At 34.3% G+C, this 21,195-nt stretch overlaps 1 protein-coding gene across 2 annotated transcripts in view; it reads right to left on the bottom strand.

The window, feature by feature from the left end:
* LOC125234307 overlaps window positions 1-17,811 on the bottom strand; it is a 64,175-nt gene extending 46,364 nt beyond the window's left edge. For both annotated transcript variants that reach the window (XM_048140604.1, XM_048140525.1), the window contains exon 1: window positions 17,340-17,811. In XM_048140604.1, the coding sequence (XP_047996561.1) occupies window positions 17,340-17,531 (192 nt within the window). In that variant the 5' untranslated portion in view covers window positions 17,532-17,811. The remainder of the gene's footprint in view (window positions 1-17,339) is intronic.
* Between the last annotated feature and the right edge of the window lie 3,384 nt (window positions 17,812-21,195).

Here is a 21,195-nt window from a genome sequence, read left to right as displayed (position 1 = left end):
GAGTTGAAAGAATTTGGTTAATTTGCGGACGGAATTTGCAGTAGCGTGGGCCCATTCTTACACGCGAGCCATAGTTACGGAGATCGGGCTAAGGCTAACATCTAAAAACGTAATTTTCCTCTCAAGTCTCAACCGATCGCAAAAGAATGATAATATAAAGGCAGTTCACGTTCACAATATTAATATAATATTATAAAAGAAAATCGCCAAAGGGACATCGCTCTTTAATTACGTACGACCTGAGCAAGTGCTACCACAGAATATATAATAGTACAAGTACAGAAGGCCCACTGCTTTGATGTTTACGAAATGCCGCTTTTTAAATACCTACAAAATTCTTAGAAAGAAACGAGCCGCACGTGCGCGGCGTCCGGCGATAGGGTTACCTATAGATTAAAACGAATTAATACTCACATAAAATGTTATACTATTATATTCAAGTCTTGGGTACTTTCTAGGTATATATACTGTTTTTAAATATTTTTGTTCAAGTTCCAACATTACAAGCCTTATTGAACTTTTTCGTGGGACTTAATTAGTAGTAGATCTGTGTAAGAATGCCCTATGGTATTTATTTTATTCATGATGTCTATTTAACAAAGTATTATTAGCCATTCGACACGCAGACATCGCATATGAACCTTAAAAAATCTCGCGACGTAAAGTAATAATAGAAAGTGCGAACGTGCATTCCATGAGAACGCGCGCCACCCCTAAGTAGGCCGCGAACTCGCGGCCGCCAGGATGTACTTGTAGCGCGGCGATAGAATCGCGGAGTGAGCCGCCCCTGGTGCTACTCAACTATACTTTCATGTGAATCATGTCTTAAGCCTCCGCCACACAAAGCGTTTTTATAGCGTAGCGAAATGCGCGCTGAACGCATTCCGCTCGCAATCCGCGCTCGTTAGTTCCCGCCGGCGTCCGCTGGGCGCAACGTCAGCGTTCGTCCGGCGCACCGCTATCATTGCGCTCCACTAACGCTCCGCCTACGCTCTCAAAACGCGCATGTGTGGCCGAGCTTTTAAGCCTTAAAATAGCTAAGCCTATGACTACACCTACTTAGTACTACTTATATTTTTCCCACCCTTTTCCGTCATGCACTACTTTATTCTAATTAGTAAGTCGTGTAAAAATATATTAGCTGTTAAACCAGTGTTTAAGTAGGTGTTGAGTACATTTCACCAAGTTCTCATACCTAATCTTTGTGCATTGAAATCTTAGTCATACAATCTTGATCCGCAAGTCTGTGACTCATTAAAATGAAAGAATGGAGCCAGATTAAACAGTTTTTATACATTTCCAGTTTAATATAGGAGTAGGTATTTTTACCTGCACTGCATTCACTGGATTCAATAGAGAAATAGTGGAAAACCTTTATATGTAGTAGAGAAAGGTAAGGTTTTTTTATAAGTATTGTATGCCCATTTTTCTGCGCCAAACCCCAAATTCATGGACAGATTTTAGTGTTAGATCCTTTTTAACCCCCGACGCAAAAACGACGAGGTGTTACAAGTTTGACGTGTGTCTGTCTGTCTATGTGTGTGTCTGTCTGTGGCATCGTAGCTCCCGAACGGATGCACCGATTTAGATTTCGTTTTTTTTGTTTGAAAGCTGCGTTAGTCGGGAGTGTTCTTAGTCATGTTTCATGAAAATCGGACCACTATGTCGCGGTCGTGGGTTATTTCAAAATTTAAATTTTGTGGTTATAGCTGAGGATGTGGGAGCATCGAAGGTCTCGATAAAGGACATATCAGACATATGTGCCATTTGGAATCAAGAGGGTACTTATTGTTATTGTGGGTTGTGTCATGATTTATTTAAAATTACACTTATGATAACAGTAAAATACATTTGAAGTGTGGCAACATTATTATGTTACCCTACAAATACACGGGTTATTGGTAAAATAATATTATACTAATGGCAACACGGCGGTAGGTTCAATAAGTGGTGGGGACGATGGCAAGGCGGGAGAGAGACACGACCGGCTCGTTCACTTGGGTCGAGGTGGTCGAAGAGAGCACATCGTGAAAGATCAATCAGATAAGTGTACCTGCGAGTACCCCTTGTGGTGTAGATAATATTTAGAGTAGGATAATGGTGAACCTTCACAAATCAGAAGTGGTCACGGAGCACTAACCCACAAAGCAGATTTTGAGAGTCGTGCAAAAAAAAAACGTAAGTTTAAACATCATTATATTTTTGCAATGACTTAGATTGGCAAATACAAATCGTATTGTTTTTGAAATATCTTATTAGCGTGGAATAAAACCCTTACAATCCTTACAACTAGCCTGGTAAGCGATAACGGTGATCGTTCAAATAAAATGTATTGAATTAGCATATTGAGTTATTGCACAACAGAAATTAAAAAAAAAAAAAAACATGTCACGTTGCAACAGCTGTGCCTGTAGGTTTCACCTACGAAGTTCAGTTAAAGAAATCTTTATTCTCAAAAGAATTACATGAGAATATGTTGCATAACATCACTTTAAACGTATTTTAATTCTACGATTGTGTGAAATTAGTCCAACTCCTTAACAAGTAGCAGTGGTTTTCAAATGATACTGATTAAAATAAAGCATTGTCTTAAACATATTAAAATATTTGCTTCGTAAAAATGAATCTAAAGTGAAACAAAGAATTCTGAGGGTAGTTTTGTCTTTATGTTAATTTACGTAAATTATATGATTGTTGTAAAACATTGAAAGTCCAACGAAGTAAATAAAATGATTAAGAAGACGATTAAAGGTATTTAACACGTTAGCAACTGATGCATCATGACATGACTACAATAAATCAGTTTTAAACATCGGCTTGGTGTGTTTGTTCTTCTGGATTGTCATTTTTAAAAGTACTTATGCACATAGTTCAATTCTTGTACACGTAATGTATACTGTGTAAATTCGTATCTAAAGACCAAACATACAAAGTTATCTTAATTTTAAATTTATACCTGTGCTATAAGTAGATTGGTACAAATTTCGTTTAAAAGAAAAAAAAAATCATTGAAACAAGTGAAAGTATTTGATTTTAAATGAAGGAATTTAATAAAAATTGCAACGAAAATGTACGTTAAATACTTTATTTTATTTCCTTCAATTGAGTAAATACTTAAGATTATAAAATATGCCAACCGCCATTGTGTTATTGAATTATAAAGTTCAACTGATTGTAATATAAAAAAGAAAAACAGTAACTATCCATTGACGTATACAACTACTAGTAGATTTACCTCTCAAAATACACATAGGTATTTTGAGTTGAGAAAGTTCGATGTGCTTATGTTTAAAGCTGTATGAATCAAAATATTGAAGTATCCTTAAACCTACAGGTTTTATTATAAAATTATGATATTTTTTTTTAAGTATGAATTGTGTCAAGATTAGTTTGTTAAATTATTTTACTTATTTTAACCTACAATTGATAAAACAGAAAAGAATTACAATGGAAATCTAAGTGTCAGTAGGCCCATAGTTCATGCTAAGTAATTAAACCGTAAAAGACTCTAAACGAGTAAAAATACAAGTAAAGATAGATAATATTTTAAGTAATTTAGTACATAACGTGAACAAACATACTACGTCGATCATGTTTAGTAGTTGTTTATTGGGACAAATGATTGCAGTTTCATAATGTTAGCGTACATTATGGCTAATTTACATGAGCGTATGTAAATTTGATGATTGCAGTTTCATAATGTTAGCGTACATTATGGTTAATTTACATGAGCGTATGTAAATTTGATGATTGCAGTTTCATAATGTTAGCGTACATTATGGCTAATTTACATGAGCGTATGTAAATTTGATCATTGCAGTTTCATAATGTTAGCGTACATTATGGTTAATTTACATGAGCGTATGTAAATTTGAAGATTGCAGTTTCATAATGTTAGCGTACATTATGGTTAATTTATATGAGCGCATGTAAATTAGATGATTGCAATTTCATAATGTTAGCATACATTATGGTTAATTTACATGAGCGTATGTAAATCTGATGATTGCAGTTTCATAATGTTAGCGTACATTATGGTTAATTTACATGAGCGTATGTAAATTTGATGATTGCAGTTTCATAATGTTAGCGTACATTATGGTTAATTTACATGAGCGTATGTAAATCTGATGATTGCAATTTCATAATGTTAGCATACATTATGGTTAATTTACATGAGCGTATGTAAATCTGATGATTGCAATTCCATAATGTAAGCATACATTATGGTCAATTTACATGAGCGTATGTAAACTCGATGATTGCAGTTTCATAATGTGAGCGTACATTATGGTTAATTTACATGAGCGTATGTAAATTTGATTTTGCAGTTTCATAATGTTAGCATACATTATGGTTAATTTACATGAGCGTATGTAAATTTGATGTAGTTTCATAATGTTAGCGTACATTATGGTTAATTTACATCAACGTATGTAAATTTGTTGATTGCAGTTTCATAATGTGAGCATACATTATCGTTAATTTACATGAGCGTATGTAAATTTGATGTAGTTTCATAATGTTAGCGTACATTATGGTTAATTTACATCAACGTATGTCTTAAACTTGATTTTTGTTGACGTGAGCGTACGTCGTGAATGTTGAATATCAAGTGACGTGAGTGTACGTCTTAAACTTGACTTTTGTTGACGTGAGCGTACGTCGTGAATGTTGAATATCAAGTGACGTGAGCGTACGTCTTAAACTTGATTATTGTTGACGTGAGCGTACGTCGTGGATTTTGAATATCAAGTGACGTGAGCGTACGTCGTGGATGTTGAATATCAAGTGACGTGAGTGTACGTCTTAAACTTGATTTTTGTTGACGTGAGCGTACGTCCTAAACTTGTTGTTGACGTGAGCGTAGGTCATGGATGTTGAAAAGCAAGTGACGTGAGTGTACGTCATGGACGTTAAGAATTAAGTGACGTAAGCGAACGTCAAGGAAATTGAAAACTAAATGATGCGAGTGTACGTCTGATTTTCTGATTTTGTTGACGTGAGCGTACGTCTGATTTTGTTGTGAGAACGTTTAGAATGTTACGAAAATTAAGTGACGAGTGCTTACATTTTTTATTTGATGATTTAATCGAACGTAAAAGTATATATAATTAAATATCGAAATTGCGAGCGAGTAAAACGTCTCTAGTGATATTTTATTGACTTGCACATGCATAAGGACGTTTTTCAAAGTGAAGTTATACGCCATTGATTAAAAGAGATATTCGGTACGAATATGTGAGTGATAAATAAAGTGAAGAATTTAGTAGTTGCTAGAACTGTCAGGTGATAACAGACACCGGGAGTATTTATATATACACGAGTCGAGTTAGTTGATATTGAAAGTAATAGTTCACAACAATTAGTTTTGCTATCAAAACTGGATTTATTTTAGATTCCAACAAATGAGGATTAACCGAAATCACAAAGTATGAGCTTCGTATGTAAATAATGAGAATAAAGTAATCTTGTAGCGAACATTTGTTCTCTTGAAAAGGTGTTTTGCTCAAAATTATTTGAAAACGACAAATAATTTTACGGTCAAAAGTTGAAGTTGAACGTATGTACCAAACTAAGGTTGAGAAGCATACGGGTTTACCAGTATAGCGATGATACTGTCATGTATCGTATACGTAGACAATGAAACTACTTAGTCCACCTAGCTTTCGATTTTTTCGATGCAGTTATGAGTTAACGAGAAGTATGTTTAGTTACTCAGATTTTTGATGACGCCGGAGTTCACGATCGTAGTAAATATGATGGTTATTTGTTGTGTATCACTGTTAGATACACGATTCTTTTATAATACTTCGTTGGTATTTATGTATCCTATAGCTGTGTTGTTAAAAAAAAAAAAAAAATGTAGTAGTACGCAACACGTAAGAATACATTCAAGTTACAAGTTAAATCGAAATGAATCTTGATCATTTCCGAATTCTATGAAAGCAAAGTTGGACAACGATTCTGGGTCGTAGGACTCGTAGGTGCCTTGTTGTCCTTAATGAATGTAAAATTCTAATGAATGGTCAAATCAAGTGATTCACTGAAAGTATAGTGAAGTGATTAACTATGTGAGGCGTGCAATAAAGTGTATTGTATTGTATTTTACCTTTGTAGATGTAGGATGTGTGACAATTCGTACAAAGGGATATAGAATATTATTCGAATGGGGCAGAGTACGCCTACATCCAATATTTCCTAATCCGTAGGAATTTGCCATTGCACTGAGAGAAATTTGCATTGTGAATTTAACAAGTTCGACTTGTTGCGGTTTATCCGTTTGAATCAGCCAAACGTATGTTTAAAACAGTATGTGTCAGGTTGTTTTTATAAAATCGACTTGTTGATTCAAATATATTGCCGATTCAAATGACAAGTAGCTTGTTGTTTGAACCAAAGAGCACGTAGGCGCTATTTTAACCAAAAAACTTGTTGAACGAACATGAAAACTGGTTGTATTTTCTCTCAGTGTGACAGAGGAGTTAAAATGATGTTTTTTTTTTAAGCAATGCCTTGTTACAATTCAAAACCTAAATTTTGAACTACTTCGGAAAAGCATCACTACTTAGATTTTTTTATTGGACCGGATAGCGATATTGTAACTAATATAAATATGATTCACTGTGAAACATGGATTAAGTTTGATATAATCATCCTGAAACGTTACCTAATGATTGCACTTGTCCAAAAGCAAATACATTAGCGACAAGCACATGATAAATTGTATCAATAGTAGTAGGTACGCAATGTGACCAAATTTTAAAGCTGCATGGTATGATTCTACTTCTATATTTTTTTTGAGTTAGTTAGCTATGTTTACGGAGATAAGTTAAATTGGGTATTAGTTTCTGAATGAAGTCAAATGTTAAGAGAGAAAGATTGTTAAGTCTTTTAATATGAGATCGTCAATTATAACAGAATTTTAATGATTCATTGTTATTAATTGAAAAAATTAAAAAGGATAATTAGTACCTACATCAGAGCAGTTTAAAGTTGACAGAACAAGTTTTAATTAAAATGGAAACATATGATAGAAATATTGATTTAATATGACAAGTGACAATATTACGTAGTAAGGTATCAGAAGTTACCCAGTATGGGCAGTATGGATATGCAATTAAATACAAAGTATTATTATTGTCATGCAAGTCAAAATTATATTCCATGGACCCGAGATATGGAAAGAATAATAATTGTTAACGGTACGAAGTACTTTTTAACGTTTTGATGTAATTGGTTAGGACCAATTAATTATGTATGTTTTCCGGTTAGATTTCAAAGAAATTACGTAATTTCCTGGGAGTCAAAATAAAATTAAAATTATTTTGACTGAATACTTTTTTTTGAAACATAATAGTATAGTTCAATATGCATCAAAAATGTGATTGAATTGAGACTGAACGTAAAGCCCTTATATATCAGAATCTAGATAAAAAAAAGAGTAATTGCTATTTTGGATACCTACATATTCTACACAAATCTTAGTTACTGAAAGTTGAATAACTATAATATTTGTCTTCGTACTATAGTAAATTTAAGACAGTAAGTCTTGAAGATACATGATCAAGAAGCGTAGCATCACATTAATATGTGGCTCTGGTACACAAAGTGTAAATCCTGAAGTAATTTAAATAGACTAATGAAAATGATAACAGTTGATATGACGTCATATTTTAACTAGATATTTAATTCAGATCTTTTGTGTGATGAAGCCCTCTGTAAAAAAAAAAATTACCCATCCAATTGTTAGCTATGGTTTTTTTTTTCATGTATAAACAAATTAGTTTGGCATTATTGAGAAAGCAAGATAATTAGGCATATATTCTGTGAAAACGATTTCCATATAATGTCATGATTCGTGTTAAATATAAATAAAATTACAGACATAGTTTTCATAATGAATTTGAAAAGGTATATTGTTGAGCCAAAAAAGAAGACACGGAGTGCGAAACGATAAGTACATTCAGTACATAGGTAAATTGGTACATAATTATATTCGTTTGTGTAGAAACCATGAAGCATAATGATCGATTGTATGAAGCATAACTAGTTGATAACGAGTCCCGCCGGAAGCGTAATTTTTCCGTTTTTTTTTTCTCCCTTCAAAATAAAAACTTGAAGAGTCGTTAGTGAACGTTTCAGATGACATTTCTAGAAATATTATTTCCTATACCTGCGAATAAAACAAGTAACTAGTCATAAAATGGTAAAAGATATATTGAAGTATTTGGTGTTTGCTTAATTAATGATGGAAAATGAACGTATAAAAATATAACACAAGAAGTGATCTCCTAAGTTTAGACGATAATTATGACACTGCTCGCAATAATATATAGTAGTAATCTATATTAGCGTATAAAAAAGGAAACTGATTAATAATGATTGTTAATAGAACTTTATTAAAAATCGTATGACATTTATTTAGAATAAGTTAGAAGTTATGTAGGTATGTCCGTAATTAACTGATATGTGACAATCCATCACAGAAAGGCCCTTATGGCAGGTATTGAGTTAGGCACAGATCCTAAATCTGCATTAAATAAGCTATCTAATACAACAAAAATCATGGCCCTAGGCCACGTACTTTTTTTTTTAAAAATCATCAAGCATACACATGCTAAGTATTGCACTTTTGAGAAAACGTGAAAAGAAGTTTGAAACTCACTTTAAGGGTGTTCCCATTGGAAGTTACATAGATGACGATTGATTGTGTATCTCAAGGTACATTTCTTTGAGAATCAGTTGTGATTGTGTTTCATCGACTTCCAGATCATGAAAAATCGAGCTTTGATTAGGGCAAGTCGCTTATAAGAAAAAATTAGGAAAACATATTTTTTTGGCTTTTCTTCTAATATGTTGCTATCTGAACTATAGTACATAGTTATATATGTTTCAACTTACATTTAAGGATAGAAATAAAATCCCATGGTTCATTAAATATGTATATTTTAATCAGAATATCACAATTAGAATATTTAACATCTGCTCCTATAATAATAATAATTTTCGTATAGAGACTTCTAAATTATATTTAATCAGTCTACACATTTATAACTAAAGTGTCAGAATTATTCTGCATGTCTTATTTTTTTATTTATAAATTTTTAAAGTTACATAAAAATCACAAATTATTGACTCCCATACATTTGGGAAAAGGGCCCTTATGACCATCACAGATAAAAATTACTCATTGCTAATGTATTTTATTATTTTAGTTACTTATCTTGTATTATAACAGAATACCAAAGAAAAAATGTTATATGAAGTAAACTTAAAATCTTGATCATTAATCAGCGCGGCGTGCGAAGTGTCGCGAGTAAGAGAGAGACAGTGGTAACGGCGGCATTAGTCAAAGGAATAACATCTTCGCTTTGACACGCCGCCGAGTGAGGTTTGAAGTCAGATTGCACTTAGTAGCTACTCACGAGTAAGATTTTTATTTTAAAGTGACGACTAGGTACCTAAATCGGGTAATTTTTAAATTAGGTATCAAAGTACTTCATTGAATCGTACCTATATAACATAAACTAACTTATAAACAAAAGTTGTAAGTAATTACAACATTTTTTAACAACAGTTTTCATATTTTCGAACGCGCTCTGGCATAAGGGCCCTTTTCTACTAAACTTTGAGCTGAATTTTAATATAGAAATACTTAACGTACACTACTGAAACCAAGCTACAATTGCACGTCTATTCGTATATTTTACTATTTTGCATAAATTCAAAAATCGATAATTTCGAACGATTTTACAAAAACGTCGATATCTCCGTAACTAGAAACCGCCATAAGGGCCCTTTTCTTATGGATTGTCACATATATATTCAACGTGATGTTCAATTTTAGAGAAATCAGAAATTATTTTATTGGCTGAGTTGCGCTGTTGAAAATAAAAACAATACGATAATTCATTTAAGCGTAAAATAACTGTTGGATGTAAATAATTACTCGTATTGTAAAATTGTTCAAGTTTGTATAGTTTTGAAATATCAATGCGTTATTTCTAAACTAATTGAAATGCAGAAAAATAAAAATACATTGCAAAACGTAACTTCTAATGGTGCGAATCTTTTGATAATTGATGATGAATAGTGTCAAAAAGAAATAAAAACAGCTTACCTCTGAAAATCAAATTACCTAATACATAGCTCGTGTAGACGGCGATTGAGTCTTGACTAATGAGTTAATGGCGATGAACACATTGCATATGCACCTAACAGTTAAATAAGAGGTAACGGTCAATTTGTCAATCGCGGTCCTAAAAGTTTGAACCCTGTGTCAAGACATGGCATTAAATGCATAATCTTGTCTATAGCAACAAGCTTCCAGAATACTTTATTTTTATTTGATAGTTATACTATATAGATAGTAAGAGTATAATTAACAGCTGGTTGAGACAAGAAAGTTAATTAATTTACAACTTACATGAGGATCGACTTAAGTTGCATTTGCAAACCTATTAGATATAGATTTGACAGAACATGGTGTGAAGCCAGAGACGAGTCTCATTTTTTTTTCTGTAAATATTCATGAATATTGGTCGAATCGAATAATAGTAGTTGTTTTGTAATTAGTAAAATGGATCAATGCAAAATATGAAGAAAACAAACCGTAATGATGAACAAATTGTTAAACATACACCAAAAAAAAAAAAAAAAAAAAAAAAAAAAAAATTCCAAAATAGTGAATGTTGTCCTTAGTACATGTTTTGCCAAGTTATGGGATCAATTTCTATGAAATTTGATGAGTTGATAATAAGAACTGAGGTGTAACTCTGACATAAAAAAAAAGCGATCATCAACCGTTGAGAATGCGCGTAAAACATCCTAAATCTTAAAGGGAATGTTTCATTAACAACCTAAACGAGAATTTTTTAATGAAAATATCTAGTATAATATATTTGGCATTTTGAAAAAGTTGCAACAAAATTGATTAATAAAAGTTAAAATCAATTTCCTAATAGTTAAGTCCCAGTAGTAGACGTCCTGACTTCAGTATCATCATGTTTAATTAAAAGTCTTTAACAAGCGACTTTTCGATTATTCTTAATGTGGATTATGTTAATATAGCTATGCATATTTGGTAAATGTATTAATATTGAGTGAAAATCAGTGAAATCACTGTTATTCAAGATCGAAATTTTCGTAATAAATGGTCTAATATTGATTTATTATTTATAATTTTCTCACTTTCTAAAAAAAAAATTTTCTTGAGATATTGTAGTACGAACAGATGAGTACAAGCTCAAGTAGCCAAATGTACCTTGAAGTAAATAAAAAAAGTGTTTCATTTTTTTTTTCTTTATGATATAAACCATAAGTATAATATCAAAAATTACCTTACGATATGGATACACAGAAAATTATTGTAGATGTGAAAAATTTAAACAGTACTTAGGTTGAAGCTTGAAAGGGAATCATACGTAGTCTAACGTCATAGGTTTTAGAACTATCGTTCCGGGAATGTTGAGTATAAATGATTGGATTAGAATCATTCTACTCAACATAATATAATTGGTTAAACAGAAAATAATTAAATGTTTAATAAAGGTGTAATGTGAGAAAGACACGTAATGGTTGAGGGCAAGCGATTTTTGGCTGTGACATTAGCAATGACATTAGGTATATGTAACGTACATTTAAGTGATGCTAAAACGAGTTTTAGGAAAATAAACAAAAATTTACAATTATAAATTAATATAAGAATATTATTTCCGCTTGATTCTAAACAGAATAAGATTTTTTATTGACTAATGCGTATAGATTTTACGTAAGCATGCAACAAAATAAAAGAATGCTGACAAGTAGGTAAAATATCTGAACTGAATTCATAACTAGATGAGAATGATGAAATCGGACACGAGATAGAATAAATACCAAGTCATTATTATGAACAGAAATATACATGCAACAGACCGAATGTCATGATAGTCTTTTGTGGTAGATATTATATCATCATTTTATTTAAGACGTTTTCCGGAAAAGTTTATGTACCAGTTGTATATTTTCTGTTACAACTTCCACAAAATGGCCTTACGAAAAACAAGACTGTCAAAATATATAAAACGGATCTAGCTTTTCTTGTTTGGGTTCGTGCGCCGGAGTCATGCACGAAGCTGGATGGCCGAATGTCATGATTTATTTAAAATTACACTTATGATAACAGTAAAATACATTTGAAGTGTGGCAACATTATTATGTTACCCTACAAATACACGGGTTATTGGTAAAATAATATTATACTAATGGCAACACGGCGGTAGGTTCAATAAGTGGTGGGGACGATGGCAAGGCGGGAGAGAGACACGACCGGCTCGTTCACTTGGGTCGAGGTGGTCGAAGAGAGCACATCGTGAAAGATCAATCAGATAAGTGTACCTGCGAGTACCCCTTGTGGTGTAGATAATATTTAGAGTAGGATAATGGTGAACCTTCACAGTTGTCAATAAGGCGTTATTTTCATAATAGCTTCAATATGAAAATATGTATCTTATCGACGACCGACAATGTGGTACTTTTGATTGAAAACATTACATATGGTACGACAGTTTTGGAAAATAATCACTGTCAGCGTGTTCTTGGTAGCTTAATAGGTAGAACGCGTCGCGAAGTCGAGTCTTGTCCAAGAAAGTGGATTTTTCTACTTTTCCTTTATTTTCTAGGCGTTCAACACGTTTGCAAGTTCAAATAAAAAGATTTTAAATGAATGTTACAATAAAACGTGGCTGTAGTAGTCAATGTCGACACGTACCGAGAATGTCATGTGTGGGCCGACAGAGATGAGTGATTCAGTAGTAGCATTGACCTCAGGCAACTGCCACTCGTTATTTCATTGCAAAGTATTCAGTTTCAAGTGACTTTAAATAATATGAGATTAAATGGCTACTTTTTATACACCACTCTTGAATGAGATAGGGGGATTGTTGTTTATTTATGTACAGTAAGCAAAATATAAATATAAAATGAGAGAGGCATCTTAGAACTTTAACTGACTTTAGACTTAACTTGATAGTGAAATTTTATTATCCTTTGAGTTTTAACAGAAACCCACAAACATGTCATGCTATTACCACAGTATAATAAAGAGTATTATCGTACAGTATGGCCACTCCCTCTCCCCTCTGAAAGTGCCGCCCACCCCCTCTCGGTTACCTGACAGTTACCGCCTGTCAAAAACGCGAACAATCGACCTGTCATATCTCACTCATACAAGCATGGTACGCGTTCACCTACACGAGCTTAGAATGTGTGCTAGGAACGCGCCTCTTTCATATATTTGATCGCCAGTGTCCGAGATGTGCTATTACAGTCAGTCTCAGTGACTCAGTACAAAAAGTACTGACGTTGTCCAAAGTTCCAAACTAGCAATGGAAAACTATTATGTACATGCAGATTTATATAGTGTTATTTGACATTCTTCATTTAAATTGTCATGTGTTCACTGTTCAATCACGATTTGAAAAGATGTTGCTAACTGCTGGAGGTTAATAATATACTGTATAGAATGAAAAACAAAACAATTGATTGAATGTATCAATGGACAATGGACAATGCAATACAACACAGGTGTTGAAATTGTTTATCATTATTATTCCAGAAGTAAACATAATAATAGCATTCTTTCTATCAGTGTTGACTTCTAGAAGAAATTATCAGAGAATGCTATGAAGCCATGAAAATTTTGACATTGGAATTACAACATAGGTATCGAAGGTTTTTAGGTTTTTAACTAATAATTTCAGTTTTTTTGATACACGAGTTAAGATTTTCAATAGTTTTGACACCAGAATATGGCCAGCCTAGGCTCCAGGGGGGAGTCATGACCCCCATGACCCCTCCCCCCCCTTGGATCCGCGCATGGTTTTGACACCAGGATATCCTCCGGTAAATATTGTTACTGTGGGAACATTTTCAGTATAAAATTTTGTTTATCAAAGAGTGAGCCATATTACCCGCTCATTTCAGGAAAGACAAACAGACATTGTAATCAGTTTACTTTCACCATAAAAGTGACACACAGGATGTTTTGAGGTTTGTCAGACACGCAAGAAGACACAGTCTGTAAATAATGGTTGACATTTGACAGTTACTCAGTGCTTGGATTTGAGGAATATTCCACTAAGGCCCACTTGCACCAATCACTTAACTCAGGGTTAGTGGGCTGTCATCTGTGCTATATAAAAGTTGAACCCTCCATCTTCGTTTACAAGTGGCCCTAAGTTCTTGTTATATTACATTAGTCACAGTATTATTAGTTGTTCATGAATATATAATACACAACAGTAAAGTTGTTAAATAGGAATCTGTCCTTATTTTACAATTAAAATTTGTGTTCTATATATGAAATAATAAATTTTATTTATAATCCATCTCCTACTATTGGTGTTTTATATCAGGTGTAAGTATAGATTAGTTAATTTGTGAACTTTACTTTGTATAAAAATAAAATTTTACTTTGGATAAAAGAAATAATATTGTATCCAATAAGGATAATTCATCAAAAATGCAATATAATCAGCTGAATTTCTAGCCAGAAACTTACCTAAATAAGTTTTTTTTTTATTTTATGAAATAGGCAGCAAACGAGCAGACGAGCCGCCTGATGGTAAGCAGTCATCGCCGCCCATGGACATAAGCAACATCAAGGGATCCACTTATGCGTTGCCGACCGTTGAGAACCCTAAATACCTGCTTCTTGAAGAATTTATAAAAACCAATGTTTGATTTATTGTATACCTTTAAGCCAGCAATTCTTGTATATTTATTTATTTATATACACCGGAGATGTAGGAAACCGCTCTAACAATTTCGCTGAAATTTGTTATGTGAGGGTTTTCGGGTGAAAAGTCGATCTTGCTTAGTCTTAGGTCCCAAAAACCCATATTGAATATATTAGAATAGATACATATAATAAAAACATTTTTACTTAGTCTAAATCTTTGTGATTTGCTAGCAAAGTGTTACAACATTTATTTACATATGGTACAGAAACATAAAAATTCCGAAATCATGCATGACCACCTGTTATTATTACTAGATGCACCCCTATAAGGATTCTGAGCTTGCCACCTGTTATGCTTGGTTGCCATAAAAATGAACACACATACAAACATAACCACTTGTCGGCCTTCCGCCTTCCTCGAGTTTAATTAGCACTACTTATCTTATAAGGTAACTAGCTTTTACCCGCGGCTTCGCCCGCGTAATAAAAGTATTCTTATTGAAACGTTTACAAAAAATAAGATTTTCATTTGGATCCGTAGGTTTCTTTGTAGGTACATCTGTCCGCGATTATTTCGATTAAGGTAAAGCGGGGCAATTCTCGACTGGGGGATACTACTATTGTTTTAAAAGAAATTCTTGCAATGATTGTAGAATTGTTACACAGCGACCACAGCGTAGGTAGTAGGTACGAATATGTATGAATTTACCTATATAAATATTTATACTGGGGAAACTTCATACAACCCACATAGCCAGTATCTCGACGCTATGGTCGGTAGGGTAAAAAGTTCTTCCTTGCATTATCGCTTACAATTTTTTCCATTTTGCTTATACTTATTGCAAACGTAAACATATAAAAGGCAAGCAAACAACGATCTTCTTACAGCACATTGAATATAATAGTTATCACGGATGCAGGATACTCGCCGATGCCTACTTACTAATCCCTTCCCACTGAGCCACCTGCATTTTACACTGCCTAGATATCGATTACCGACCGATTATTCCGACCCCAATCCCTATTCTTATCCCCGTCCCTATCTCTATCCTTGTCCTCGTCCCCGTCCCCGTCCCGTCCCTGTCCACGTCCCTCCCCTATCCCTATCACCGTCCCCGCCCCCGTCCCCTATTCCTATCCCTATTTCTATCCCTATCCCTATCTATCCCTATCCCTATCTCTATCCTTATCCCTATCCCTATCCCTATCCCCATCCCTCCCCTATCCCTATCCCCGTCCCCGTCCCCTATTCCTATCCTTATTTCTATCCCTATCTATACCTATCCCTATCCCTATCCCCGTCCCTCCCCTATCCCTATCCCCGTCCCTCCCCTATCCCTATCTCCGTCCCCGTCCCCTATTCCTATTTCTATCCCTATCCCTATCCCCGTCCCTCCCCTATCCCTATCCCTATCTATACCTATCCCTATCCCCATCCCTCCCCTATCCCTATCCCCGTCCCCGTCCCCTATTCCTATCCTTATTTCTATCCCTATCTATACCTATCCCTATCCCTATCCCCGTCCCTCCCCTATCCCTATCCCCGTCCCTCCCCTATCCCTATCTCCGTCCCCGTCCCCTATTCCTATTTCTATCCCTATCCCTATCCCTATCCCCGTCCCTCCCCTATCCCTATCCCCGTCCCTCCCCTATCCCTATCCCCGTCCTCTATTCCTATTTCTATCCCTATTTATATCCCTATCCCTATCCCCGTCCCTCCGCTATCCCTATCCCCGTCTCCGTCCCCTATTCCTATCCCTATTTCTATCCCTATCCCTATCTATCCCTATCCCTATCCCTATCCATAGGGACGGGGATAGGGATAGCCCTATCCCCGTCCCTCCCCTATCCCTATCCCCGTCCCCGTCCCCTATTCCTATTTCTATCCCTATTTCTATCTCTATCCCTATCCCTATCCCTATCCCTATCCCTATCCCTAACCCTAACCGTAACCCTATCCCGTTCCTGTCCCTGTCCCTGTCCCTATCCCTGTCCCTATCCTTGCCCCTGTCAAATTATCATGCTAGGAAAAATCCTTTCTTAATGCTCCTCTTATGGCTATTTTGGATATTTTAACCCTATTGCACTACAACAGGGGAGAAAATTTATTTTCCACCTCATTAGATTTTAAAATCGTTGTATTTATCGTGATCAGCGACCCGATAAACCATAAAAACGATACCCATATTGTGTTTTTGACTTTACCCCCTTTGCACCCCTTTAGGGGTCAAATTTTCAAAAAACCTGAAACATGTATTTAGTCATATGTCTTTAGGAATCCTCCTGTGAAGTTTCGTATAAAATAGTCAAACTAATCTTGTTTCCCCATACAAACTTTGAACCCCCATTTGAGCCCCTTAGGAGGCGAATTTTGAAAAATCCTTTCTTAGTGCTCCTCTACACTATATAAGGAACCTACGTGCCAAATTTGACATCTCTAGGACCAGCGGTTTCGGCTGTGCGTTGATATGTCAGTCAGTCAGTCAGTCAGTCAGTCAGTCAGTCAGCTTCTTCTTTTATATATTTAGATGTCACCTACTTCAAGGCAAACCACAATACCACAAACAGCTACGTTGAAAAACAAATCTAAACGTGGAACAAAACTCAAACTCACCAACTGCCACTTGGACTTGCGTGTGGGGTCTGCGATGGTCACCAGCAGTCTATGTATCATCTGAACTGTTCCTTCGTAGTACACCAGCGCTGACTCGTAATTACCCGTAAGGGCCATCTCCCGAGCCAGCTTGGTGTTCTCGCAAATTTCGCCAACAGAAACTGCCATTATTGTCATTCCCGCTGCGTACATGTAACGATTCCTCCTCAAAAATTTACTCAATTCCTGAGACCTCCTCAAAGTGAGATCGCGTGTGACATCCACAGAGACTCCCAACAACACACTTCATTTTACCACAGAAATTTATTCAAAACGTGGTGTAGATTTGGATTTAATTTACACTATTGAACTGTTTATCATTTTTATTTGTCACTTGTCACATGGTTTGAGGTCCGTTGAATTTATAAATTGGTATTATTTTTTTGACAAAACAAACTTATCAATTTGGTTCGTCGACAGCTACTCACGCACACAATCGAACATATACTTTGATATCAATGTTGCCAACATTTTAAATGTAGCCGAAACAACCAATCACAGTAAAGTATTGTTTGTATGATGATGTTGGTGCATCGTAATAAGTCAGTTTTCGTTTAGCAAAATGTAAGAAAACGTATTGTAATCGAATCGTTGTAAAATAATCGATTTTTCGTCAATTGTCTATGGCAATGAAAAAGTTTCAAAGATGGATAGTGAATGAGTCTGGCAGCAGTAGCATCTTTGCAGCATGCTGAATAGAGGAAAAAAACATTGTAAACGGTCAACTAGGGACTTTTCGGAAGGATTTCAAATTTCAATAGAAAAAACCCAAGATGGCGCCTGTAATGTATGGGATATTGGTCCGACTTCCGATATCGGATCGGATAATGTGAAAATGCACTTAGAGATAGGGACTGCGCTTTCAGATTATTCGCCATACTACATTGAATCTTATCACTGAGCCAGAAAGACGTCATGCTCCCTGGCAGAACCACATCGTCTTTCGTAAATATAAACATGTCATAATATTTATAAAATTCTAGGACCATTTGGGAAAATTCTATAAGGCTAGTTTCTGGTGTGGTAGGATTTTTAGTGGCCGGTCAGCCCTATATTTTTCAATATTATTATATTTGCACAATGTAGGGAACAAATCAAATTCTTTAATTAAATATTTTTTGATTTGTTTTTTTTTAAGTAGTAACACTACTATACATATATAAATTATAAACTGAAATAGATACCATTACACGTAGTATCTTCTTGGTAGTTTGTGCCATACACTAAAGAAAAATCGCATTTTATTTAGTGTATGGTATCTATATCAGTTTATAATATTTGCACAAGTTTTACAGTAATGTTAAATTAAAAACATAGGTAAGGTTTAAGGGTACAGGCAATAGACTGAAACGATTTTGAACAATAAACATTATATTGATAATCCTAAGTTATTATACATAGTATGAAACATAAATACATCTCCAGTTATACATTATACGTCTATATACATTCTTGTTATCCAGTACACATGTCTGTAAAAAAGCGATTATATTAAGTAAAATTTCGTGGGTAGAAATTTTGCAGTATGCCTCTTATATTAAACGGTTACTGCGACAGTTTTCAACAGTATAAAAGTATTCTTTGGATAGTATAAAAGAAAGCATAAATACAAATTCAGTAAAACAAAAGCGACTAGCCTACTCATATGAATAACACACTGGTTTTAATTATTCGATATATTCCACCAAATATAGCACTCATTATTATTACAGTACGGCCAAAAATAGTAGAAATTAAACAGTGGCAACATTTTAATATTGTCCCTTTCAAATCAATATGTGTGAGAAAACGGGACGACACTACGATGTTGCCACTTTTTTTGGCATAATATTCTTGAGGATTACAACTGAATGTATGATAAAATAATTGTTTGAAATTCATAGCAGATGTGATACAATTATTATTTTAGTAAATTCAATATTTCCTACTTGAATAAAGAGGAAACTTTAAACATAACGAGTATTCATATTATCAAGATGTTTAAACATATTATTCTCGGGGTTATGAGAAATCTAAGTATATATGAATGAGTGCACTATACATTTTTTGATAGAATTAGGAAAAAAACAACTCTCAAGATAAACTGAAAATAGTATAATACAAGTATATTCAGGATTTTAACTAAATAAAAATAAGTTTAAGTAAACTAAACACAACAAGATATACAAAACGCTATCTAACAGTAAACCTAAAATAAACCTGCCAGAAAAGAAAAAGTTTAAAATTAAACAAGGTGTTGCAGATATATTGAATAACACCATCCCGAACTTTTCATCGTAGCAATACAGCCATTTTAGTATAAAACATGGATGTTTTTTTACAAAAGCATTATTTCAAAAACTGAAATAAAATAACCTACTTACATAATTATGTTACACTTTTTTTTCAATTAATAAGTGGAATAGTGGCGATTATTACAATTTAGGAGCACCAAATGAACTATGTACAACTTAAACGTTAAATATTGTAAGAAAAAAGACGAGAACATGGGACTAGGTGAAATAATAGTCGTTGTCAAATAAAATGGCATTTCGTTATAAAAGGTGGAGACAAGGAAAAACTTATTAATCATACGAACCTGGCAAAAAAACACTCGCCATTAAACAAAATAACGTGAAACTTGGCATACACAGCGTACACATTTATCTATGTCTGAAAGTCGTAAAATATTTATTGATTACAATACTTTTACTGAAAAAAAATGTGATTATAGCTATTGCATTAACTTGTTTCACAAATGAGACGGCATTTGATTTAATGATCATGAAATTGACTTGTTTGTACAAAAAGATTTTTAGATCAATTTTGCGCAGTCATGTCCAGAATAATTTGGAAGTAGAAGGTAAACAATAAAAACTTTAACAGTTATTTACTAATAAGAACTATCCTTTTAACCCCTTATACGCCTCAAAAATGTAATCTAACGGTTGCAGTTGCGGTCCAATAACGCATGACGTGCCGCACAGGGAAGGGTTTGGTCACCAATTTTGAATTATTTTTAAACTTAACAGTTTTTGAGAAGATATACCAGACTACTATTGTCATTTTAGTACCGCCAAAAATACACAAAATAATAAATAAGGTATATTTTCAAGTGTAGGTACTTATTCTAACTACTCCCAACAACATCAAATACACATCTAGCACGTAACTATAAGTCCGCAATTTAATATCAACTCGTATGCACGATAAAGCTCATTTTTAAATAATTGCAGGCGTGAGAACCGTATACTAAAACTTTTTTTTATTATGCAGAAACGTCTGCACTGGCAAAGCTGAAGGTCGGTTCAAGTCCTGTCGGATTTGAAATTTTCCCACAATTCCTTTAATTTGAAAATACGTATACTAAAACCCTGTCAACCATATCCCGAGTGAGAAAATATTGGTAGTTATTTATAGTAGAACATGGATGCAGGATTCATACTGTACACTTGGGTTACCTAAGGGACTATCCACACTCAGACGACGCACGTCGTAAGACGCGGAACGGACGTCAGCGCTGCGCCGCCCGAGTGTAATTTTCGTGTCTTACGACGTGCGTCAACTGGGTGTGGGTTGCCGCTAAAGAATCTGCTGAGTTTGCAATAAGAGACGTCCAGGTCGTCATTTACATTATTGAAAATACGAGGTATAAAGTTATATAATTTAGTTTTATCATACATAATGATAGGTAGATCATAATAGGTAACCTAGTGCTTTTAAAATATTAGTAAATTTAATAAAATATATTACATTGAAAGAAGATATGAATACCGCGCGATTTCTGGCAGGCAAGCATGGTCGCGCGATAAACGATAAAAACATCAGGCCGTTCCTA

The sequence above is a fragment of the Leguminivora glycinivorella genome, chromosome 1 (genome assembly GCF_023078275.1).
Source record: "Leguminivora glycinivorella isolate SPB_JAAS2020 chromosome 1, LegGlyc_1.1, whole genome shotgun sequence".
NCBI classification, from domain to species: domain Eukaryota; kingdom Metazoa; phylum Arthropoda; class Insecta; order Lepidoptera; family Tortricidae; genus Leguminivora; species Leguminivora glycinivorella.
This window is presented reverse-complemented; position numbering and strand designations above follow the sequence as displayed.